General features: G+C 39.0%; 2 protein-coding genes across 3 annotated transcripts; one reads left to right on the forward strand and one right to left on the reverse strand.

Annotated features, from left to right (window-relative positions):
• The first annotated feature begins 2,288 nt into the window (after nt 1-2,288).
• On the forward strand, nt 2,289-13,343 carry arfgap2 (ADP-ribosylation factor GTPase activating protein 2). Of its 2 annotated transcripts, XM_086143840.1 has the most exons (17): nt 2,306-2,411; nt 4,555-4,673; nt 4,874-4,946; nt 5,099-5,230; nt 5,683-5,763; nt 5,955-6,060; nt 6,794-6,850; nt 7,935-7,979; nt 8,740-8,792; nt 8,908-9,044; nt 9,263-9,394; nt 9,700-9,828; nt 9,911-10,063; nt 10,151-10,277; nt 10,988-11,075; nt 11,755-11,879; nt 11,957-13,343. In XM_086143840.1, exons 1-17 carry the CDS (start codon nt 2,340-2,342, stop codon nt 11,975-11,977), a joined length of 1,650 nt encoding a protein of 549 aa, XP_085999966.1. In that variant the 5' UTR covers nt 2,306-2,339; the 3' UTR covers nt 11,978-13,343. The 2 variants fall into 2 exon arrangements, with proteins under 2 accessions (XP_085999965.1, XP_085999966.1); XM_086143839.1 differs by lacking the exon at nt 7,935-7,979 and having other exon boundaries at nt 2,289-2,411.
• pex16 (peroxisomal biogenesis factor 16) lies at nt 13,274-25,632 on the reverse strand. The gene is made up of 11 exons (XM_086143841.1): nt 25,371-25,632; nt 23,980-24,015; nt 22,667-22,743; nt 22,124-22,257; nt 21,192-21,295; nt 19,767-19,853; nt 18,731-18,883; nt 17,188-17,260; nt 15,745-15,864; nt 15,573-15,637; nt 13,274-14,665 (listed from the first exon to the last, which is right to left on the reverse strand). The coding sequence occupies exons 1-11, from the start codon at nt 25,501-25,503 to the stop codon at nt 14,607-14,609; spliced, it is 1,041 nt and encodes a 346-aa protein (XP_085999967.1). The 5' UTR covers nt 25,504-25,632; the 3' UTR covers nt 13,274-14,606.
• Between the last annotated feature and the right edge of the window lie 7 nt (nt 25,633-25,639).

A 25,639-nucleotide genomic window follows, 5' to 3' on the forward strand; every position in this document is an offset into this window, starting at 1 on the left:
CTAACTAGACCATTTGAGTTCCTTAATGAAGGATTTTAGTGAGCAAACCCCATCAGAATGGAAAAAGTATTGTCTGGTAATGGTTGACATGTGGTCAAAATGGGTGGAAGCATTTCCGGCACCAAAACAAACAGCAAGTGTAGTCACTAAAGCACTCCTATCCTAACTTATTCTTTGATGGGGAATCCCCACCGAAATCTCGAGCAGTAATGGGTGACATTTTGCTCATGATGCCCTTGACAAATTAAGTAAAGATTTGGCATAGGGGATATGAAGGTAGTTGCTGTGAGAGAGGAGGATACAGAGAATAGGGTTAGATGGCGTAGGTTGATTCGCTGTGGCGACCCCTAAAGGGAAAAGCCAAAAGTTGAAGAAGATTTGGGCATATATATAAGATGGCCCTGTACTTATCACCCTGCGAGTGTAGGCACAGTCGGAAGAGAGAATGGAACTCTAAAAGAAAAACGAGCAAAATGTTGTGCTGACGTAGGTTTATCCTGGACAAAGGCCCTACCTAGAGTCCTGATTTACATGAGAGTGAGAGATCGAACACACACAAACCCCAGCCCATTCGAAATCCTATTCGCTGTTCTGCTACATGTTGGTGTTGAGATCCCAAAGGTCTCACTCCCACCCCCACATCTATGTGACGCTACTACCAGAGGAAGAGATGAAATAGTGCTCTCCTCCTACATGTGATATGCCAAGTCACTTACAGGACAGATAATGAATAAGAAAGCTCTGTCCCAAAGAAGACACAAGCTTCCAGACCACCGATCAACTAGCTTCACTAAAATAGTGATGTATCAACCTTTTTTTTTTTTTTTTCTTTTTTTTTTCCTTTTCCTGACCTTATGCTTTATCTGTTAAGAGACTGTCCTCTGAAAAAAAAAAAACAGCGTAATTTACAATGGTTAATAAATGAAGTGAATGCTAAAACCCCGAAAAGGGATTGTTTGCAGAAAAAATGATCACTTTGTCTGTACTATTATAATTAATTAAAGAATCATCAAAAGGGGGGAGTGTTGTGGAAATATTTTATGTAACCCTGTAACTACTGTTTCTACTGTGGGAAAACCATGCTTATCATCTGAACACGTCTCCTTTGGGAGAGGGAAGACCGACGAGACAAAAGAATAGCATGTGCTCAGCCTCGAAGGAGGTATCCTTGCTTGATCAACTGTCCTCCAGACAAGGTGTCCCTCTCTGTCTCATGCGAAAGACCCAACAGACACATCTCCTGACTGATGGAATGTGTCCTCCAAGATGGTACCTCCTCTCCTACGTGGAACCAGACACATCCCCTGACTGTGTCTTTCACCTCTCTATGTAAAAAAATCCAGCCCTGCTGTATGTTCTTTGTACTCTCCTGCAGACTACTCTGTGCTCTGCATGACTTGTACCATTTGAGGCCTCAAAATAAACATCCAAAGACCATTCTGACCATTTTATGTTATTCACCAACTTTCTTAAAGAAGCCTCCAAAAATTTCCATGACAATCCAGTGAATATCAGGCTCTGCTCTGTGAGAAACTGTTTTCTAGAGAAAGAGTCTTCAATTTTTTTTACTACTTCAACAGTTTTGTTGTTTTCATTTGCATTGCTTTTTTTACAAATGTAATTTGTATGTCTGTCTGATGTCAAATAAGGCACCTTAAATAAAATATTTAATAACAACAACAGTAATAATAATGATTAATATTTATTAATTAAGGTTGTGATGTCAATGAAGATGAAAAAGTAGACCGTTTGACTGAAGCAATATGTCAAAAAGGTACTTGTATACAACATACAATTATCAAAGCCAGCAAAGAATTTAATAGCGTAAAGAAAAGTACATCATAAGTGGCTGCAGCAATGGGTTGTGCAGTGAAATAGTAACACCTGCATTTTATTCAGAACTGAAAATCAGTAGGATGAAACACAAAGGACAAATCACAAAGATGAGGAGTGCACACCATAATCTGTATCGTAGGCAGTTTATGATGAGAATAATCCTACCCGAGGATGAAGCAGTGGCACTTATGCCCTCACCTACGGATGATATGTTGGTGAAAGATAGACCATGATGAAAACAGAACTGTATTTTGAACATTGAGATAAAGATGATAATTCTATGTCAACCAACAGGACATAGCCGAATACAGTATTACCATTTTTAAAAACAAAAAAAACTAACTGAGTGTTTTTTTACATGTTATATAATTCTGACCAAAGAGCCAGTCTGAAAAGTCCAGTCCCACTCTGCCCCTCTGGATGAACATGTGGCGAGTACGTTGGATTTGGACACGGGACTATCCGTAGTTTCGTCATTCTATGGCAATTGTTCGAGTGGCAAGATGGCTACGGAACCAAACAAGACTGAAATTCTCACTATTTTCAAACGATTAAGATCCATTCCGACTAACAAGGTAAACAAGAAATATTGCCCGAATGAAATTCTATTACCTTATCGATGTGTGATTTATTGACAATAGTTGGTATCCCTGGTTAGTCACGTAGCAAGGCCCGGCTTCCACGGTCAAACAGCTAATAATAGCTAACTGATGTTAGCTGCCGGTAAAACAGGCAAACATAAAGGCCACGTATACCATTTGTCTATGCTGGGAGAGCTAACCACGAAAGCCAAAGCAAAGACGTTAAATTTATTATACGCCAGCTAATTCAGAGACTGACATTAAACCGCAACATCATAATATACGCAACATTGTTGGCGTTAAAATTTCAAGTCGTGAGGTTTGTCTGTACCCAATGTCGAACGTCAGACGTCCATGCCGTCTGTCTGTTATTTGTTCCTACCTTAGAATGCGAAGTCCCATTACCTTTTACAGCATGTACGCAAAAAAGTGAAATCAACATTAATAGATTATTATATTCAACGATTATTAACGCACGTCTCAATTTTATGGGTAACAGAGTGAGAGTTTAGAGTTTCACCTGGCCCAAAACGTGTCCATACGCTTTCATCACATTCCTGATAAATTTTCATTTACCCCGCTAAATAATTCCTGAGCCTTTTTTTGTTTGGAAAATGAATGATAAAATAATAATGTCACACAAAAGCCCATATTCTATATTCTTATGATATGTATCATATCATAAATTAGTTAAATTGCGTTTCAAACTTTCATTTTATTAAGGCAATTTAATATTCAGTCCCTCTCAAACTTCACATTTTTTAAGAGTAGGGTTAAATTTTCATTTTGAAAATGTATAATTGATAGTATGTTATTGGTACAATGTTTTTTAATGATAGTAGTTATTTATATTTTTACTGTAAGACACAACTTGGACAAAGTCCAACATTTAAATATTGGGGAGTGTCTCAACCATCTTGTTCTTAAAGTAAGTTTGTCCATGATGATATGGTGACAAATTTTTGCAAGGTGACAAATACCACTTGTCATTGTGTATTTTTTTTTCCTAAACAATGAAATCCATTTATACTAAGAATTAATCCTTACACATTAAAAGCCATTAATTTACCAAGTGACTAGAGTTACCCCCAAATCACTGGCTATGGTTAGAGAAATATTTTTCAGGATAAATTACAAAAGGAGATTTTTTTTTACACTCAACACCACAGATAAGTACACTGTTTTCGGCACTGTCTTTTCAGTTTTGGCAGAAGCAGTAAGTCTGTGTGATAAGTCAAATTTCGAGTTGTGTGTCAGTTGAACCTGGACTCTGAAAGTAGAATGCGACCCTTCAAACTAATCAGTTTTTGTTAATGATGTCTTTGGTGTTATTCAAGCTGGGTTCCAGCCAACCTCAGTAATGGGACCAGTCTGCCATGTCACCCCTATGCTGCTTTTATTCATTTAATGCTCATGTAACAGATTACTAATTTGGGGTTGGCATGGCACAGGAGTTACAGCAATCGTCTTTGGAACTGAACACCTCTGGTTCTATTCCCACCTCTTCCTTGAAGAGGTGAGAAGTGTTGATGAGCAAAACACTGAACCCCTAACTGCTCCCCCTGGCACTGACGGATAGCAGCCAACTGCTCCTGGTTCATCCATGGTTCATGATGGGTTATACGCAGTGAACGAATTTCCTCATGAGGGATTAGTAAAGTATGTATTATCATCATCATTATTATTATTACTATATGTAAAAGAAATGCTAGGGCTTGACATGATTCCTATAATTCTAAAAGAAAACACCCAAAGACATAAAATATGCAGTGGCATTTCTGGAAACTGTCAGTAGACTATTAGGAATTATAAGAGGGATTTTAGCAGAGGTGTGCACTCGCTGGATACACTCGTAGTCATTCAGCTATTCAATTTAATTTTCCAAGTACAGTCCAAAATTGAAAGAAAATGTCACTGTCACTGGTGTGGTTAACACATTGAAATTACCGACTCAAAATGGTCTGAGTCACATAGGAACTACTAACAGGTGAGTGATGCAAGCAAGGCCTAGCTTCAAACCACCACAGAACTGTTTAATTACCATTCTTTGTCATGATGTTTATAGGATTTCATGAAAAGTTACTAAAGTTACCAAAGTAATGACAGTTATCTGAAGGTACATACTGTTCCTGCACAGGTATGTTTTGACTGTGCGGCCAAAAACCCCAGTTGGGCAAGTATTCCGTATGGGGTATTCTTGTGCATCGACTGCTCTGGCATCCACCGCTCACTTGGAGTACATCTCAGTTTCATCAGGTACACTTCTACATCTTTCAGTCTTAATCGATTGATAAATTATTTCAAACTTGTTGAAAACAAGGATAAAAATACAGATTGAAAAGAACTTTAAAAGTAATTATTGTGCAGCTAAAATCATTGGTCAGAGGTCGATTCAGATAAAGAATTTATTTCTAGCTATATTTTAAGTTGTGATGAATTAACTTTTGTTCAATCAGATCCACTGAGCTGGATTCCAACTGGAACTGGTTTCAACTCAGATGTATGCAGGTTGGAGGTAATGCTAATGCGGTAAGTCAGTGCTTGACTTAGACCCATTTGGGAACAATATTTTGCAATAATTGACATTATTAAACAATATCTGTCTTCATCTACCTGTGTCCTAAGTAGAGCCATTTTGTTTGGATTGGTTTGGTAAAATCCATCCACCTCTGTGTTCACAGATGGGATTCTTCCGCCAGCATGGCTGCTCTACAAATGACACCAATGCAAAGTATAACAGTCGTGCAGCCCAGATGTACAGGGAGAAGATCCGCCAGCAAGCCAATGCTGCTTTGTCCAAGTATGGCACAGATGTAAGTGACAGTTTCTTACAAGCTTTGAGGAATTATATATTCATTCATTTCTCTTATGAGTTATCAATGAGCTCTTAAGTCATTTAGTGATCTGCTGTTCGGCTGTCTTTGATTTTAAGCTTTTGTTGAGGACTTTGATAACTCATAATACTATGTCATGAAACTGCAATTACTTTATATACCCAACCTCACAGAGTTGATGTATCAGATTTGATTGTGATTTTTCATTTCAGCAGTTAGCCCTCACTTTATATGTAAATGAGCTTGTTTATTGGCTTATTGAAACATTGCGTAAGGAATTACCAGTGTCTGCAGATCTTGTTCAGAGTCCACAGGGCGTGCTCTTATCCCAGTCTCAGATGATCCGAAGTCATATTTTTCAAGATAAAACTCACACCCTGAAATCCTCTGTATACCGGTATAACATTGATAAACATGTCTTCACGTCACAGCTGTGGATCGACTCTTCTGCGGGGGCCACTCCTGTTGTCGCTGAGAAGAAGGAGACTGACTTCTTTGCAGAACACACACAGGTTTGCTTTTCAGAAAAAGTAGATCGCATCGAAGACAGAGATATTTTTATTGGAAGAACCACAAACTATTTTCTGTTGATTTTTAACAAGAATGCTACAATAAGTAGAGAACAGTTCTATAAACACGAAGAATGTTGCTATTTTTTATGAATTTCGCAATTTAGAAGATTTTTCTTTCATTGCGCTTTTAGCCTGCCAATGACTGGAACATGATGCTGCCCTCGGAGCCTGAGGAGAATGGAGCTACTGTCACCTCTCAGCAGATGGATACAGCAATCAAAAGCCAGGATGACAAACGTCAGTAAAACAGACCTCTGTATTCAAGTCCGCTCATTAGGTCAATGTACCTTTTTTGCATACAAACATTTTAACTTGTTGGAGGATCCTCAGTCAGTCTGTAAAAAGCATTTTATTCCTTGAGTAAAAGGGTTGACACACATCACGATAATGTAATCAAGGTCACCTTGGTCATGTATCAGGGATTATCAGGGGCTTTAAAACTTTTCATTGCTCCCAAACCCTACCATTTGTCCCTACAGAGGGTTGGAAGTATACAAGCATGACATGCCTGTCACCATTTGACTTATATGAATCAAAATTTTATATGGTCAAATTTAGACTGTATTCTGGAATGTTATCACTTGCCAATTGAAATACCAATTTCCAGTAACCAGTGGCCCAGTTGCAAGGACAAATCATAGGAAATTCCATCATAATATGTCAGTCCCTCACCTCTAAATACCAAGAAAACATTGTCTCTATTTACTTAAAAATCAGCAAGATATCGCCTTGATATAAGTCTTCTTACCCGCAATATCATTCATAGTAATGAAGTAAAATCTGAGCACCATGGTTTCTAGCATATGGTCCCACAGTAGATAGGATAGTTAAGATTCTATGCACTCACTGTGCTTCTCCAACCTGATTAATACTACCACCTTTGCAATTTATTTCAGAAACTGGTTAGAAATGTCACTTCATTTAGACTTCAACAAGCTTTTGAGAAAATGCTGAGTCGATCTCTTTACAGAACCAGACGAAGGGCCGAGTATTGATGGTCTCAGCACGTCACCAAAGGCCTCCATGGGTGAGTCTTTCAGATTAAAACTCTGTGAATAGAGAGACTGGCATTTCGATGCAGTGACCTCAAGGATGACAGATGCATTGTCCTTTGTATGCTTGACGTCTGTGCTGCTTCTTTACACGCACTATGAATCATCTAATTCCATTATTTCTCTACTTTTTTACTATCTCCCTTCTGTGAACACAAACATAGGCTTAATTCCATTGGAAACTTTTATTACTCCAAACTTTATTTGGGCCTGTCTGTTGAATAAAAAAAAAAATTGGTCACAAACAATTACCATAGGCATATCTAAAAAAAAAACGGTGTCCTCTCTTCCACCAAAAGGACAATTTTTATAAACAACAACATCAAACAAGTTTTAAGTGGCTTTTGGGTTTTTCAGGGCTTTTTGTAGTCAATGTTATCTTCAACCAGGGTATTTGTAGCCAAGATGACCTCAGATGGCATTGGTCTTCCGGAAAACAGATGAATGCTTCCTGTGAATTTCAAGAGTATTTTGGAAAGATTTCAAGTATCTCATGGTGTTTGGAATTAAGAGTAAAGGGGAAATGTTTGCTTGAAAGGCAAATACATGCTGCTGGTGAGGCTATATGTTGCTGAAAAAGTGCTCAAGAAGACTGACATCTCAAAGATCTCACCAATGGTCATCAGCTCATGAAATCAAGTGGAGGAAAAAAAGAGATCATAGAGTCAAGCAGCTGAAATTAGTAAGTGATACAGGCTGGGTGATCTTGACCTTAGAACAAGTAAGTAAGTAAGTTAGACCTGAGGGGAGTTTGGTATGGAGTCACAGCTCTTTCATATAGAAAAAGAGTCAGTTGAGATGGTTCAGCATCTGGTAATAGACAGACTACTATTGGTATCGGGGAAAGGATGCCTATGTTGAATAACTCCGTCAACTTACCAGTACAAACTAGCCCCTACATTGAGAAGAAAATAATTATCTTGTATGTATGTTTGAGTATTCTTGACACAAATCTGGCAAAGAGTGCAGTCAGATCTCCGGAATTTTGAGAGAGACGCTCACAGAAATGATGAGTCTTCTGGAATGTGACTGTGGTATGTTGTATGTCCTGTCCTATAGAGGACTCCATGCGCCTGTCTACACAGGAGGGATTTGCTCCCAAAGGTGATATGTGAAGCCACAGTTGTTGTTTGCACTGGCTGCTTGTGCTCAAGACGCATGGCTGTGTTGCTTTATTGAACCTTCTTCGGTCTTTAGTTGCCTTCCAGACCGATTTCTGTGCTCATGCCAGAAGAAAAAGTTTACTGAGGATGGCTTGCGCACTGTCGATTTTGTTGAGCAGCACTGCCATTAATGAAGCTTGTCCTCGATTACCTGGATATTGAAATTGTCGGCTGGGCACACTTTGATAGACAAATGGTATTATTTTTAACATCAAGCATCATTATCAACATTCATACCTTTGAGTCTGTGCCTTCATGTGTTGTCAGAACCGTGAAATATGGTCTGACGTCAATGACAGCATTTGTTAGTCAGGCGTCTTGAATGGGGAATTGTCTCCTGTCAGTAACTTAGACTCTTGTTCTCACTGAGTCAACGTAATTACATTCTTCATGAAGCAGAAAGAAAACCGACAGACTATGAGAGCTAAATGTTTTGTCTTTGCTGCCACACAGTCAAGTCAAACTCCCGAGTCAGTTGATTTAAATGCTGTGCTGCTTTGTGCTCCATAACATTATAACCCCAAAAGTAGTTGTTCCTAATATAGTAAAACTGTATTGTTTCAGTTGGTGGTAACGTGACATTTCATTTAGTTTTCAAAGCTTAATTGATGCCAAGCTCAAATTTGATCTTATCAATGTTTAAAGAGATGACTTGATCATAAAAATATGTTGTGGTTTCTGAACAAAATTTTGTTTTATAGATATTAAACCATCCATCATAGGGAAAAAAAAGCCCTTGACTACCAAGAAAGGGGTAAGTTCATTAACTCTGAACCAGTACAAGATTCCTGTCAACTTACAGTAGAAGAAGCAGTTGGTCTTGGACTGTCGAGCTACAATGTTAACAAACCTGTTTCTTCCTGGTTCAGCTGGGTGCAAAGAAAGGCCTTGGTGCTCAAAAGGTGAGCAGTAAAAGCTTCTCAGAAGTGGAAAAACAGGCGCAAGTCGCTGAAAAGCTGAGAGAGGAGCAGGCTGCTGAGGCCAAAAAACAAGCAGAGGAGTCAATGTTAGTAATCCACATAGTCATGTCTTTTATTGAATTTCATCATTATATGAATGTGATCCACATGAGTAATGGTTTGTTTGTACTTTTTCTTTTTTTCTTTTTATTATTTAACCTTCTGCATCATGTTTGATAAGCAAAAAAATAGATCCCATCTCTTCAAAAGTACTTTTGAAACCTCTGGTCTTCTGCACTGATGTCAAATGTTCTGGTGGTTGCAGTGTGGCTTCAATGCGTTTGGCCTACAAAGAGCTGGAAATTGACAGGAAGATCGAGGAGAAAAAGCTTCAGAACCTGGAAGGCAAAAAGAGAGAGCAGGCTGAGAGACTGGGCATGGGCTTTGGCAACAGGAGGTAATATCTCAACAGAAACTTCAACCCCTGCACACAGACTCCACTTAAGCGCTCCTTCCTTCATAAGGCCTTTTTTCTTTTTAGAGGCATTCACATTATACAGACTTAATGCTGCATCACACTGTGAATTTACTTAAGGTTCCTGCAATCTGCATGGAAAATATACACAACAAAACTTCAAACCGTGAGCTGATAATGAGATTCTGTATTCTGACAAGGTGATCCTGAAAATGCAGTTCTGGACTGTGGTCTCATTTACCTGTAGTCATAAGTTGTATGTCGTCTCTGTGGGTTTTTTTTCCCAGTGCTGTGTCTCATTCAGTGATGTCAGAGATGCAGGTGATTGAGCAGGAAACTCCAGTCGGAGCCAAGACCTCCTCTCGCTCCAAACTGGACATGTTTGATGAACCGGGTTTCACCTCTGGACCTCCAAAGTACATGTGACATGCATTGAAGCGTTGTCTAATTCAGTGCAGAAAGTTTAGTCGTAGCTCACTGAACCATTCGATGTTCTAGATACAAGGACAATCCATTTAATGCTGGAGACAGTTTTGGATCCCGGTGGGACACTGAGGGGGGGACAGCATCCTTCACCGCCTCCTGGGCTTTAGAGAAAGAGGAGCCCAAGGAGGAGGTCACCATCTCGAGTATCCAGCCCATAGGAGAGAGGTATTAACCTCGAGCTGCATTCTAACACAGTCAGTCACTTAAGTAGTGATTACAGTAAGCTGAAGTATGTTTCTGTGCACACTCAAGGCTTCCTAGCAGAAGGAAAGCTGATGTGTCGGCTCCAGTGTCAGAGTCAAGTGAAGCCAGACAGAAGTTTGCCAATGCAAAAGCCATCTCCTCAGACATGTTTTTTGGTCGGGAGAGTAGCGCAGAGGTGAGGAACGTCTTTTTTACTTTGCACCATTTGGCTCAAGGTGGAGCCTGTCAACTCATCCTGTCTTAAAGAAGGTCTCCTGTCTCTGTAAAACCCCATCCTTGACGTCCACTGCACTATTATTGGTCTTTTTTGGGAAGCCTGTTAGGAATAATGTTGATTTGATGACAGAAGAGGACCTGTGAACTAAATTGTAAGGAAGATGTTTTATCCCTTTTAGAATCAAACCACAAGTCAGCGTAACACAAAGGGCTTTAAATAATCAAAAAAAAAACAACACATGATAAAGCACTACAAAGTGGTTTACCCAATAGAACTTCCAAGCCACAGCCTCAACTCCGTATTTATCTAGTATTTACAGTAACGGTTTTAGCTCTGGAATATATGACATGAAACAGCCACATCCGAAGCAATACTAACATTTAATTATGAATCCTAAGAGATTAGTGTTAGTTAATTAGAAAAGTTAGTAAGTAAAATACTAAGATGAATGCTTAACAGTTAGTAAGAAAATAAATTATATCAATTATGTCATACAGTTTCCTCATTTATGACTGATTGCTAGCTTTCATCATTTGAGAAAAATATTCTACAGAAACTGTGAAACAGTATATTTTGTTGAATCCTTTAGATAGAGAAAATATAGGAGGACTTTAGGAGACCTATGAGCAGGTGAAGATAATGTGCTGATTTGTGTCGTTCCTCCTCAGTATGATGCGAAGACCAGACTGGAGACCCTGTCTGGAAACACCTCCATCAGCTCTGCCGAGCTGTTTGGAGATGGAAGTGATCACAAAGGTAAGAAGACATTGCTTTCATTCCTGTGACAGGGGGTGGGGCAGGACTCTATACATTATTAAGTACTTTTTTTTTTTTGTTTAATTTATACAAAGAATTGTTAAATACAATACTGCTGTTTCCTTCAATGCTATCTAGCAAGTTAGGGCTAAGTAATGTAAATACATTTCAAATTCTTCTCAGATTTTTACAGAAAAAGTTATTGCATTTGCAAGGAAAAAAATGTTTTAAACCAAAGGTCAGTGACTGGATGCCATAGGCAACAGCCTTTTTTCTTCCCTGCACTAATAAGTTTGATTAAAAACAAACGAAATAAAAAAAAAACCCTTCTGTTCTCATTTACACACACATGAATGAGTCACTGAATTCAGGCCAGGCCTAAAAGCGATTGTGGAAAGCTAAGACTCATGTCAGGTGTCCTACTGGGAGAACAGAGGTGAGAAGATACCAGTAAACACTGTTTAGTAGATAATCATTTAAGTTGCTGTCACTGTGGGGATGCGGAGGTTGATTTGTTGTGATGGTATTTTTTTTTTGGCTGGGTTGCCACCCCTTCTGTAGACATTGTTGGATATATATTGATATATTTCAGTATTGTGGGAGTTGCATATGTGTCCAACTTCCTTATTTGTTTCCATCAAGACTTTTCACCACTGTTTTTCCCTTCTTCTACCATCAGCAAGGGCATCAGGGTTGGACAGCGTGCTCCCCTCCGGGCCGGACATCGCACAGTTCAAACAGGGCGTGAAGACTGTTGCCGGCAAGATGGCTGTGCTCGCCAACGGAGTCATGAATTCGATCCAGGTGAGCCATCAGCAAAAGAGGAGGGAAAAGTGCTGTGCCTCTGATTACCCTAACTAACCTGTAACCGCCCTCCTCAGGATCGCTACGGCTCCTACTGAGGCACCTTAATGGGCAAGTCACACCGCAGAAAGAGATGACCAGCCTCCTGACTCACCCCTACGATTAGGTGGCAAGTGAAGCAGAGTAGATACACAGGAAAGGAAGTGGTCCGCTCATCTCACTCATCCTCTTTTAGAGACTTTAACAGAAGTGAGATATTTTCATTTCATTTGCAGACTTTTATTTTCCTAAAGGACACCCTCCGACGGTGTTGTCTTTTCTAAATGAGACTGTCTTTTGGGGAGTCTTAGATTTTCAAAAGGATGCCATTTAGTTCTACTATATTTTCTTCCTTATACATAAATCAATTTTGACTGATATAATACTCTATGCTTATCTCTTTAGTTTGTTTTTATTGTGATTGAAAAGGTGCAGTAAATATTTGAGCGATAATTTGGAAGAATCCAGGGTTGCGTTAAGTGTCCAGCTCAATGTGTTTTACACGTTATCTAGTCCTCTCAAAAAGCACCGACACCCAGTTATTGCCACACCTGCTATTTGTGAGCTTGGAATTGTATGTTTCCGTCTGGATGAAAGTATTAAGTCTGTCCAAGCAGTTATGATTTATTTATTTGTTTGAAAAAAGTTGAATCAAGGGTGCGCACAAGACAAAACCCTTTCCAGTCAAATTAGATTAAATGCACAGCGGTATCAGTGTTAGAATCCTGATACTGTACTTGTAAAAAAAAATATTAAACTAAATAAATTTCCTTGTCAGATAGATCATGCCACCTCCTGGCATCAATTTCCTTGTCAGATAGATCATGCCAACTCCTGGCGCATAAAGCATTTTTGACTATGCATCTCCATTTTCTGGTGGTGGAATCTTGGGGTCTGCCTAACCAACTTTACCCGGAAAAAAGCTGTCTTTTTTTCCCTTCCTGTCAGCACTTCCAGTTTACATTTTTCTATGATGTGTCAGTGTCCTACCATGATGGCCAGTTATGTAACAATCAAGATGGTTTGGTCTGAAAGTGAGTGACTATAATCACTACCGGGACTTCAATCTGATGGGTCTTGATTGTTTAGCTGAAAACAAGACTGGTAGCATGCTGAATGCTGAATTGAACCACAGTGATGATCCTTTTTTTTACCTTCATCCCATCACTTTCTCTGTATTACCGGTAGACACCCCCCCCCCCCCATTCTTCTCCCGAATTAGATGACCGGTCTCTAAAGTGACTGGTTGTTTTCTTTCACTGATATTAAAAGAGAAGCGTTACTCTTCCGGCGTGGCCTTGCCTGTGTTAGTCCTTGCCAGCATCAACTCGCCACCATGTAACAAACATCTGGGTGAAAGTTCGAAACTATTTATTTGTAGGCTACAAAAACACCATCAGTATGTTAATAAAGTTTGAAAACATCTGCTCTGCCCTTGCTGACTCCCACATACATACTCACACATTTGCTGTGTTAAAAACTTGGATTGTGTGCACGCAGGTGCCCCCTTGTGTGCTCTTCTGTTTTGCAACTGATATAGGATGTTTTACTATTTTGTCAGGTAAATTGAAGATACAGATAAAAATCACAGAAGGGAAAAATAAACCCATATTTTTTAAGACAAGACTAATGATTGATACTCCATATTGATACCCCAACCACCAAGGACCACTAAACTCTAACTGTGGCCAAATGGTGTACTTTAAATTAATAGACACACAAAAAATATTCTCAAAAACAAAGATAACATTTCACTTATTTTCTGCGGAACTATGACAGTTCCTCATTTGATCTCTAAAGATATAGTTGTATCTAGAGATAATAGCTGTGGGAAAAAAAAAACAAAAAATGTCTTTATTGCTAATTTTACAGATAAATTCCAGATAGTTTTATCAATTAAGTTAAGCTTTCATATTTATTTTTTCTAATTAGTTAAACTTTTTTTGAATTTCTTGTTCATTTTTTAGAATTTAGATGATGTTTTTAGAATTCTTTTTCCTTCTAAATCGTTTTAGAGGGTTGTTTTAGTTAATTTGCTTTCAATGTTTCACTGACTTCAAGAAAACTTTACCTACTTTCCAGGTGAGTGCCTGCTAATTATTAATGCCATTTCCCAGTTAAATAGTAAGAAATGAAAAACACACACATCTACTGCCCAGTAAGGGATGGATGCTGGATCCAAAAAAAGTTCGACTTAGGAGTTTTGGAAAAAATCTACACCAAAAAATCCTCCAAATAGAAAAGCTGATTATTTTTACAAACTTAACATATCTGGATATGTGTTTTCATATGTGCTTACCAGAGATATGCGTTATATGTGCTTAACACATATCTCCGGAAAGCATCTGAGGAAGAGCCTATTTTTTGCTTGAAACATGCATGCAAGTATTTTGTGTTGTGTAAAAATCATCTTTTCTTTTTGGAGCATTTTTTTGGTGTGCAGATTTTTCCAAAACTCTGCTTTTCTCAGTTAAATGCGATTTGATTTTTACCCGAGAATCAACAAAAACTCTGAAACCGTGAATCATAATCTGAATGAAAAAAAAACAAAACAACAGTATTTGCTGTCGGTTGGAGGCGGTGATCCTCAGTGTCCTTGGATCTGGTTCTGCAGAAGTTTCGTCTCCTGGCCTGAGGTCCACCTTGTTGGCGTCTGTGCTGAGCTGCAGGTGGCACATCCAGCAGCTTTTAGCCCCAATTGTAGAAGTAGATCTTCTGCCAGGTGGGGAGGTAATCCATGAGAGGGCCTGGGCAGCAAAACAGCCCATAACGTTACAAGCTAGTCATCCACAGCCATAGAAATTAAAGCACTTGGAAGAGTTCTGGAGCCATCTCTATCCATAGTTCTAATCAGCTTGGAAAAAAGTTCCAAGTTTGACGTGTTTTCACTACAGACACTGTTCACATTTGTTAACACTTGTGAAATATAAGTCCTGTTTTCCTGGAAAGAACAATCAGGACAGTTTATTTCTAATATCACTTTGATGCAACATCTTGCTATCTTGTTTAGTCAATGACTGTTGATTTTTGGCTTTTTCCCCCTCTTGCTAACATTTTAATCCTTAAACATAACAGCAACAAGTTATTCTTGCAAAATACATCCTTTTTACAGAGTGCGTATTGCAATTTACTGCCTTATCATTTATGATGTGCCTAAACCATGAAGTTCACAAATTTTCAAGGTAATTTCCCTTTGAAATTCAAAGTAGATCATTATTTCAAACAAATATTCTTTATTGATACTCTCCTGGTCCTCAATGTAAAGACCTGGTTCTCTCTCCATTCTGCTTGCAAAGTCATGTACTTATCCAGTGATTTGACTTTTAATCTGATGGTTGAACCTTTTCAAGAATTTTTCTGCTTTATTATTTGGCCTCAATGTACCTTGGTTGTGCTGCCTAATTTAATCTCTGCCTTTTTTGATCTGCGCTCTTGAATTTTTATTCAAATCTTTAAACAATGTTTTAAAAATATATACTTACTGTTTTCATCATCGTATTTTCAGCACTACTTCATTGTAGGAGCCACTGAAGTTTTAATCCACCAACTTGTTAGTTTTCGTATCCATTACAGTGTCTTTTTTAGCAGTTGGCCTTATTTTAATAACTGAATATCTATGGTTAATACCCATAGAGGGTAAACAAGCCAACTTACGTGCAATGAGGCCAATTCCTGGAACATGATCAGCCAGGAGACGCAGCAGGAAAATTATTTTTTCCCTGCAGGTGAAGATAGAACAGAGACCTTGAAATTCCCATTCCACACCAAAATGATTGTTAACTATGAGGATTCCATGAAAGTGGTGTTGAGCATTGTGGTCACCTACTCTGAGTAATTGTCATAAAAGGGTGATCGAAGAAGGTAGTAGAGCAGCAGGAAAGTTCTCCTTCTCATTTCGGCTCTCTCCCAACGATTCTGGAATCTTTTTTCGTTCATAACTGCGACGCTGAAAGATGTACAAGTGATGTGATTTCATCCACCCCACTCATGGCGACCACACTGTAATGTGGCATGCCGATTTGGCACCAAATATTGTTATTCATGTAAATTTAATTGATTTTAAAAGTTGGATAGGTATATGAGTCCAAAGAAATAACCGGTAATTAGCAAACAAAGTCACCAAGCCCATTATATTTTACTCAATATACCAGCCAAAGAATGATTCTGATCAAAATGTTAAAAAAAAATGAGGCAACGGTAAAAAAAAAATATCATGGGGGGACCAATGAAAAAAGTCCAAAATTTGTGAAAAATAAGGAACTTGTTAACAAACATGTCCTAAATAAATAATGATGGAGTTGGGATCATCAGTCAACCCATTCCAGGGCCATTTAGCCTTATCAGGAGGAGGCACAGAATTGGTGCATCACAAACAACTGTGGGGGAAAATATACTCACTATCATTATCAGAGGATGAAAATCACCCAAACCTGTGCCTGTTGAGAAAACAGGCATGGGAGCAAGAAAACATGTCTACCTTCAATGATGTCAGTGAGCTGGCTGAAGCTAACCAAAGAACAATGCAAACTCAGACAATATCAACACAATGAAAAATCATATGACCACAACTGCATGGGTGAAAATTGCCCGACAGTAGTGTTCTAAGGTTGAAAGGGAGGGTGGCATTCTGGAATGATCTGTGTGTTTCCGATTACTGTAATTACACAGACAACAAGTCACATTTTTGCTATAAATATAGGAACCAGTATCTGTCACTGCCCAGCCTTACTGTCAGTATGCACTTCCTGTTTTCAGTGGCAAAAATACTTCTTTAACATACTATAAACATGACTCAGACATTTGTTGAGTTACACAATCAAAAGGTCGGATGCACCCCACCCTCCATCACAACATGAAATTGAGTTGGTGTTCCTCCTTAAATGATTAAACCATGACGAAGGATGTTGGGCAACCAAACAAAGAAACACATAATAAAAACCAATCCAGACAATGCAAGGTGAAAGAAATTACATAACATATTGTATGTCGAGTCCAACCTTTCGGCGAGACACAATTCAGCTAACTATGACGGCAATCCATGAGATCTATCCACATCATCCTCCAGATTAATATAAATCTGAAAATATTCAAGATGCTATCTGGGCACAGTCTTTGTTCTGAATGAGGAAGCCATAGGAAATTCTTCAAAAACAGAAAAGTCTCTTTTGACATTGTAGGACCTTAATATGAAATATCTGGCATGCTTATTCCATAATAGAAAAGTGCCCTGAGTACAATTTCTTGTGAAAGAACTGGGAATCCTGATTACCTTGAAAGTTCCAGAACTCCAGATATAAGCCACGGCTTCCATGACTGCTTTCCACAGAGTCCAAGACAGAGCACTGGGATCCGGGGGGGTTAAGGATGAACGCCCTCTACGAGAACCAGGACACTAAGCTTGTTTCTATATAGATAGCTGTATGAAATATATTGCTTTCATAGTTACTCATTGTTATTTTTGAATCTGTGGAATGGGCCATGGGTATACATCTGGTTTTGACTGTCAAGACATCCTGAAACTTGACTGCATCTGGCTGCAGTGACACCCTGTGGCCAATAAAATAAAGTGCAGGGCAACCTTTCAAACGATTCATCTCAACTCGCTCCAGGCAGATTTGATGCAGCTGTCGTATATATAAGAATATAATATCAGGCTTTGCTTGATAAATTATCCCATCTATTTTCCACCGCTTATCCAGAGTCGGGTCACGGGGGCAGCAGCCAGAGCAGTGAGGCCCTTACTTCCCTCTCCCCCACCACATGTTCCAGCATCTCTGGGGGGACCCCAAGGCGTTCCCAGGCCAGCCTAGAAACATAGTCTCTCAAACATGTCCTGGGTCTTCCCCGTGGCCTCCTCCCAGATGGACATACCCAGAATATCTCCCCCGGGAGGCGTCCAGGAGGCATCCTGACCAGAGGCCCTCATCTGACTCCTCTCTATGCAGAGGAGCAGCAACTGTATTCCGAGGATGACCAAAAGGGAGAGTCCAGCCACCCTGCAGAGAAAACTCATTTCATCTGCTTGTATCTGCGATCTCGTTCTTTCAGTCACTACAGTCACTACCCACTGCTCGTGAACATAGGTGAGGGTGGGAACGTAGATTGACCGGTAATTTGAGAGCGTTGCCTCTTCACCATGCTCCCTCTTCACAATCACATGTCTGCATCACTGCAGACGCTGCACCGGTCTGTTATGATCCGCCTGTCGATCTCCAGCTCCATCCTTCTCACACTCATGAACAAGATCAAGATACTTGAACTCCTCCACTTGGGGCAGGGCCTCTTCCCCAGCCTGCAGTGGGGACTCCACCTGTTTCTGGTTGAGCACCATGATCTCGGATTTGGGGGTGCTGATCCTCATCCCGGCCGCTTCACACTCAGCTCCGAACTGCTCCAGAGAGAGTAGGAGATCATGGCCTGATGAAACCAACAAGAACCACATCATCTGCAAAAAGTAGAGACTCGATCCTGTGGCCACCAAATCAGATCACCTCGACGCCCTGACTGCGCCTAGAAATTCTGTCCATATAAGTTATGAAAAGAATCGCTGATAAAGGTCTGCAGAGGCCTGTCAGTCAGGACAGCCTTACAGCATCCAGAGCCCTGAGGAACCCAGGGCAGACCGCTTCCTCCCCAGGCCCCCACTACTGATAAGCTCTTTGACTGCTTCTGTAACTTCAGCCCCGGAAATAGGTGTGTCCGCTACGGAGTTCCCCGGCTCTGCTTCCTAATTTGAAGGCATTTCGACGGTGGTGTCGAAACATCTGATAAATTACATTTATGTTGAACTATGCAGGCGCAAGGAAGGATACAGTGCACAAGCGGACGCGCGATGTACACACTCTCAGCCACCACCTCCTGGAGAGCCAGTTGTGTCGGTTGGCTGTGGAGCTTCTCTGACAAGCTGCTCCTCCTTTTCTTCTTCTGAGTCGGTGCCCCCCACTGCCAGGCCTGTGAGCAGGAGGCTGCAATGTCACACAGACGTATAGTAAGTCCAGGATGGAGACCATTGTTAACATGTTATTGTAAATAAATAAAGGCAAGTTAATATTATATACAATCTGAAGTTAAGGGACAGTGGTATAAAAACGTTCCAGAGGCTTGAAAAGAGATATTTTCTAATAAATCTACCATATGAAAAACTTCATAAAAATTTAGGGGACACAAAAAAAAGGAACTGAAATTGAAAACAAACTCTATTTGAGGTGCTATCAACGCTGAAGTTATCATCATAGAATACAACAGTAGAAATAATACACTGCCATGTGGTAAATGAAAATAACATTCATCCATGACTCGTTAATATATATAATATATATATATATATATATATATATTTATATTTATATATAGTTTCCAACTGCTGCGTTGCAGTTTCTTTTTCATTTCCATCTCAAAGACAAGTACTTTCACTTTTTATCCCACTCTATCCAGGTCAAAGCTGGTGTTCAAACGTGCTATTTAGTATTGGGATCGTGTCCCAATTAGACACGAGCTCTTTACTTTAAGATAACCTAAAGTTGCTGCACATTAGTCTCACTGAACAGCAGGTTCCATCCCCATATTCAAACACTGCACAGTGCCAAGTCCCCTCAGCTCAATTAGGATTTTATTTTGATTTTAATATTTCAAGTGAATATCTTACACTACTATATAATGACTTGGGTTGAAAATAAGAAATGAAAAAAATATAAAAAGTTCAACATTTTTAGGATCAAAAGGACAAAGTGTGATCTTGTGTTAGACAGGATTTGACAAAAAAAGTGAACTTATCCGCGTTTTGAAAAAGAATCATATGAAATTTGCAAAATGAGCTATTGATTATTTTAGCTATAATCCTACACTTACTGCTGCCAAGAGGTCTGATCACACGCCCTGATCTCTGACCCACAAAGAAGGTGTTACTTGCATCTTGTTGCTCTGCAGTGTAGTTATCTGTGGAGAAAAGACAAAATACACTGCAAAGACAACTTTTTTGAGTGCACCAGTTGAGAGGTGAGACATTTTTGCTGCCATTGAGGTCTGAGGCTTTTATCACATCACTGACGAGTTTGCGAAAACAGATTTCAACAGTGAAACCTCAAACCGTTTTCATGAACTCGCTTCAAAATTGCAGGGGGAAACATTTCTTATAAATGTCACTGATTGATGAAAAGGAGAGGACTGCTGTTGCTTCACTTGCCGATTTATTAAAAAAAAAATCCTCAGCCTATGTTTACTCGAAACGTCATGCAGGACTAAGTTTTCTGTAGTATATGTAAAATAATATAAAATCTGTAAAACACTCCTTGTGTGCGTTTTTTTTTTTCAAAACCTCTATTCAGTTGTTGTTTCTGCTACCTATTGAGCTTCACTGTGGACAGAAAAATAATTTCATTGTACAGAGAAACAGGGTTTCACACTGCACTTATGACAAAAAACACATTGAATGTTGAATCACAATCATAATTGCACTTAACAGCATCCACCACATTCTCAACTTTTGAGTCCAGGTTTTCTGTCAATGAGGCTCACTAATCTTTGTTTAAGGGTGTTGTAGGGTTTGAAATCTACTGGAATTTTAAATTTGTTTTACCCGTCTGATATATAAATACCAGCAATGTATTATATAACAATGTCCTTCCATTTGTTTCTATTTCCCTCGTGTTCTGTGAGCTTTGGCGGTTTCCATTTTAGCAAAAGCCAAACGAGGGTAGCAAAAGATTTTAGGGCTTTCCTATCTTGTTGGATATCTGTTTTTTTTCCTTTGACAGTTTATCATGATTTTCTGCGGTCGATGACGGTGAGTTCTAACGAAAACTTGAACACAAACTAGGTCATTAGAACTCACTATTAGATTAGATAACATTTGACAATGATTGCTTAAAATAAGTGTCAGATGAACGTTTCTGATAGCCACGTTTCAGATAGATCTTAAATTTTATCAGAATGATTTACAAATTTGACCAAGAATGTCAAGATTTCTCAAGAGCCCCTAAAGACACAAAGAAGGCTTCTAGTTTATCTTGTTCTTTTGGGAACAATATGATTTTGTGATGTTGTCTCCCCAGTATTATGACTTTATTTCATGTGGGTATGAGTTATAAACTCTTCGGTGGCTTCAGGACTCAATGGCCCTGCAGGCTGCAGCATTAGGGTTTTAAGACATGAGTGTGAAATTTGATTTCATAACTTTTTAAAACAAGTAAAAACTACCACTGATGAAACGCAAACAATCAAGTATGCCCTCTGAAGTGAGGCTATAAAAAAAGCCAGAGGAAGAAGATCACTGACCTTCTCTGCCAACAAATTCAGCGCTTCTATCCAGAGGGATTATGGGAGGTGATGTCTGGATGCCAGATTTATACCAGAGGAGAAGGACAATGCGCAGGACTGCCCTGAGGGATAGTACAGAAGAGACTGGTTGGAGACTATCAAGATTGTGCTTTAAAGCAACCATATTCACAAGCACGGGGAGGCCTGAGGTTGGCTTGGCTGTTCAATTATTTGAATCCTCTTCTCATTTGAGCATGTCTAGACTATGTCCTAAATCTGTATGTTAGTGGGAAAAAGGTCCTTTGAGGGGAGTACAGGACAGCATAGATCATTATGGTGCCCTGTGTCAATTATTGTTATTGTTTTAAAAAAAGGTGTACAAAGCTTGGCTACCACCCATTAATCCTCGCTTCTTTAAGAGTTATTTCATGTTGATCTAAAAGGGAGCTTCCCTCTCTTTTTCATGGAAATTTGTCGTGATTTGTACAAATTGTCTTGCTAATTCTCAATTAATCTCTTCCTGAGACTAACATAATTTCTTGCTGATAATTCAGTGTTGATCATTGGCCTACCTATAGCCTAGGCTCTGATTTTAAATCATTATTTGTTTGATCATTTGATATGTTATTATTGTTGATTGTTACTATTTGCTTTTCAAGTACAGGAGATTGTTATCTAAATTTCTGGACAACAATTTAGTCATTTCTTCATGACTTTTGGATCGATTCTGTGTAATTGTTTGGTAATGTCTTTGAGCCTAGCATTCATTTTCCTAGAAATGATCATGCGTTTTGTTTTTTGACTTATCAGTTACTTCTAGAAAATTTTGTAAAAAAAAAAAAAAAAAAGCTGAAAAGCTTTATCGTTATCACTCCCAATCATAAATAACATGGTTGCTCCACATCACAATCATCAAAAACTTTTACTCTGTCATTAGGATGAAGGCTTACTTAAAGATCTGAATGAGCACAATGACCGTCCAGCGACCAACTTCCCCTGCCAGCTTGAACACACCCATCTCCAGGAAAACCTCAACATACTCCAGCACAGACAGCCAATTGAGGATCCTCTGCTGAGACAGGGACTGAACAAGAAAAAAAAAAGCTTAGGTACAATTTGACACAGTCGCCTGTGACCTATCTGCCCACTATATGTCTGTGAGGGTTCTCAGTCGTCGACGTCATGGATAATTATTGTCAACTCTTATCTGGGCAACTGGACTTGGTTTTTCATTCGTATGATGTTTCACCTCTTATCAGGAGCTACTTCAGTTGTGTGGGGAGTTTCTGGTCTGCTACAGCACTGCACATATGTATATATATGGCTAGCATTATATATACAGTAGTTTCCTCTATATCATATAATGGTCTAACAGCAAGGTGCATGCGTGTTAATGTGCGTGTGTGTGTTGGGGTGGGGGCATGGGTCATGGTTGTCTTACGGAGACAGGCATGGTTTCATTTCAAATCAAAGACATTATGGGAAATGCTCACCACAGTCAGGGCACATCTCAGCCCTTTGCGTAAAATGCTGTCGTTGAACAGCACCAAAAGATTGGAGACTGAGTACACTAAAGAATCGCAACAAAAAAAGACAAAGAGACAAAGAACATCAAGATTTGTCTGTTGTGTTAAAACTTGGGAATTTTACAAACTGCATCCAGATCTCTTCCCTCCCTGATAGGTCCATATCATGGGAACGATTCCATGGCTAAACAATTATTAAGAAATTTCTGTGATCTTAAACAAGTAGTCAAGATATTGCAAAATCTCAAGAAATAACCTGAACATCTGCAAGCACCTACGACTAAACATGGAATTACATTTGGAAAAATATTTTACCTGAAAACTGACAAGAAGTCAGCTTTAACGTTATTTTCTCAAATCATCGTTTCTGACTCAAAATTTGTTTTTAAAAATGTTTGTGAAGCAGACCCCTTTATTCAGAAACCAAAACTGCTTTCACGATTTCCTGATAGACTTGCAGCAATTAATCCATCCATCCATCTTCTGCTGCTTATCCTACACTCAGGGTTACAATTAATTCAGCAGCTAATTCTCTCTGTGCGGAAAACCACATGATTTTATTGTGCTCAGTATCAGACTGATGATTTTCTATTTTTAGCAGGTATAAAGATGTTGATATTAAAAATCTGTCATAATATTTTCATTCTTGTTTTTCACCCACATCACCCAGCCATGAAGTACATGTTCTTAAAACATAACAATAAAATCAAGCACTACTCCTATTTGTTTTTATCTGCTCAACGTTATGACAGTGTAAATCATAAATGCCCTTTATTTGACCATTTATTATCACCCACTGTAATCAGAGAGCAAATTTTGTCATTTTCCGAAAATAACCTGAGCATTTTAAAAATGGACTAGGGCATATTATAGAGCCAAACAAATATAAAATGAAACCTAAAAGTGAATGCACTAAAAGTGAATACAGCAATTCCTGACAGTGACACCAAAAGCGGGGACAGTGTTTTTTTTTATTCGTTTAACAGATGTGATTCTGACCCCGGTCTTCATTAAGGATGCAAAAAAGTTGTAATTTGGTTGTTTGTAATGGAGCCTGAAGAACAAGGAAAAAGTAACTACAATTTAAAAAACCATTGTTTCACATGTAAAGAGTAGTACTCACAAAATTAGGATATATCAGTTGTTTTCATTCTGTCTGGATTAGATATTCAACCAACATGCTCCATTTTGAACATTTTGGAAACACAATATTAAACATACCAACCAATTACACGATAACACAGGATAAATAAAAAGGAACTAGCATTGCACTTTCTTACCTAGTTCAGATAATTCATGGGAATCTGCAAATCGCCCTGCAAGAGAGTAAAAAACATAGTAAACTGAAAACCTATAAACTAGGCCCACAAATACACACAGACTGTGTGCATATTAGCAGACCGACAGACAGAAAGACAGTCCTGAGGTCAAGGCCTTTTTTCACACGTATAAGAAGTTTTCAATGTATCGCTTTTTAACCCTCTCCAGGCAGATGTTGCAGATTTGCGACAGCTAAATGCTACTTAGCTAATTACGCCACAACTTAATTTGAGCCTGAGAGGGTTAAAATTCAATATAGTAAGAGTTATTAACTCTAAATAGCGATAAACTACTTTACAAAGTGTTAAAGAACCTTTTGAGTGGCTGTCCTTCCAATCAAACAGGTGGTGGTACAGTCCAGGTTCCTAATGTCTGCATGTCAAAGTTTTGACATGGTGAGCACCTTGCATGCCCGCTCTGATGCCAAAAATGTGTGCATGATTGTTAACCAATGTTAAGGGCTTTGGGGCGCTATACAAGCGTGGACCATTTACTAAATTTAAGTTTCCTCTTAGACATGAATTATGTTTTCTCCAAACTATCAGTTTCATTCTTACGGTAGTTTCAGTTTGACAGTATTTTTTTTGGTTTTGCTTTCAAGCACAGTGCAAGTAGGCACCACTCATTTCGACAATATGGTCCTGTGCAAGGCCCCTGTTTTAAAAATTGCACTAGACTGTAAGTATGTATTGTACAGAGTCAATTTTAGCTTTTGTACCCATTTCCTACACATTCTTCCATGGTGCTGTAACAATTGAATCACCCCATTTGTGGGATCAATAAAGTAAACCCTTATCCATATCACATAGTTCATGTTTGTGTCTATGTGTGTGTGATGCTTTTGTTTTTGAATTTATCAACTACTTAAACTCCTGGAGCTCATATCTAAAGAAATGACTCTTACTGTGAAGAAGAGATTACCTGACAATGATAAAAAGGAATAATTTGATGGACAACTAAAAAGTAACCATCCGTATAACAAGGATATGCTAAGGATATATTTGAATTTCTTCTCTCTGCAGACATAAATTATGTTGTCATCATTTTGTGAATGTTGGTTTTATTTTATTTTTTTATTTAGACTACCGGTGCTCACGTCTAAACCGCATCCGATAAGAAAATAACGTCTCATTTTACATCCGATTTTTTTCCAAATCAGGGAAAACAGGAGACTCTCCTTCTTAGCAGTTAAATACAACGAGTTCGTATGAGATACAGAAAAATTAACCTTATGCATAGAACAGAAGGAGGCGAACTTCATCGAGGACTATGAGGTATACTAAACTTTAATATGAATGATAATAAATTAGATTAAATGTAATTAAATAAGTAAAAGGCCACGTTCACAGACCAGCAATTAGGTAGGAGATGGTCCGCACAGTGCTTTCCAGATGTGAAGTAGCAGCTGGGTTTCGCCTCACATAGTCGGTATACCGCTCATAGACACGCGTTACTTTGTCGATATACTCTTTGATTTGAGACATTTTATCTTCGACCAAATGTTTCGCGGGCCGAAAAAGGTAAACACTTCATTTAGACGCTGTTAGAACAACAAGCCAAGTTTGGCAGTGAGTTTGCCGTGAAAAACGGCCGCAGAACCACTTCCGCGTATGTTATCCG

The sequence above is a fragment of the Fistularia commersonii genome, chromosome 3, assembly GCF_037954325.1.
Source record: "Fistularia commersonii isolate RoL2024-O1a breed Wild chromosome 3, RoL_Fcom_v1.0, whole genome shotgun sequence".
Lineage (NCBI taxonomy): Eukaryota > Metazoa > Chordata > Actinopteri > Syngnathiformes > Fistulariidae > Fistularia > Fistularia commersonii.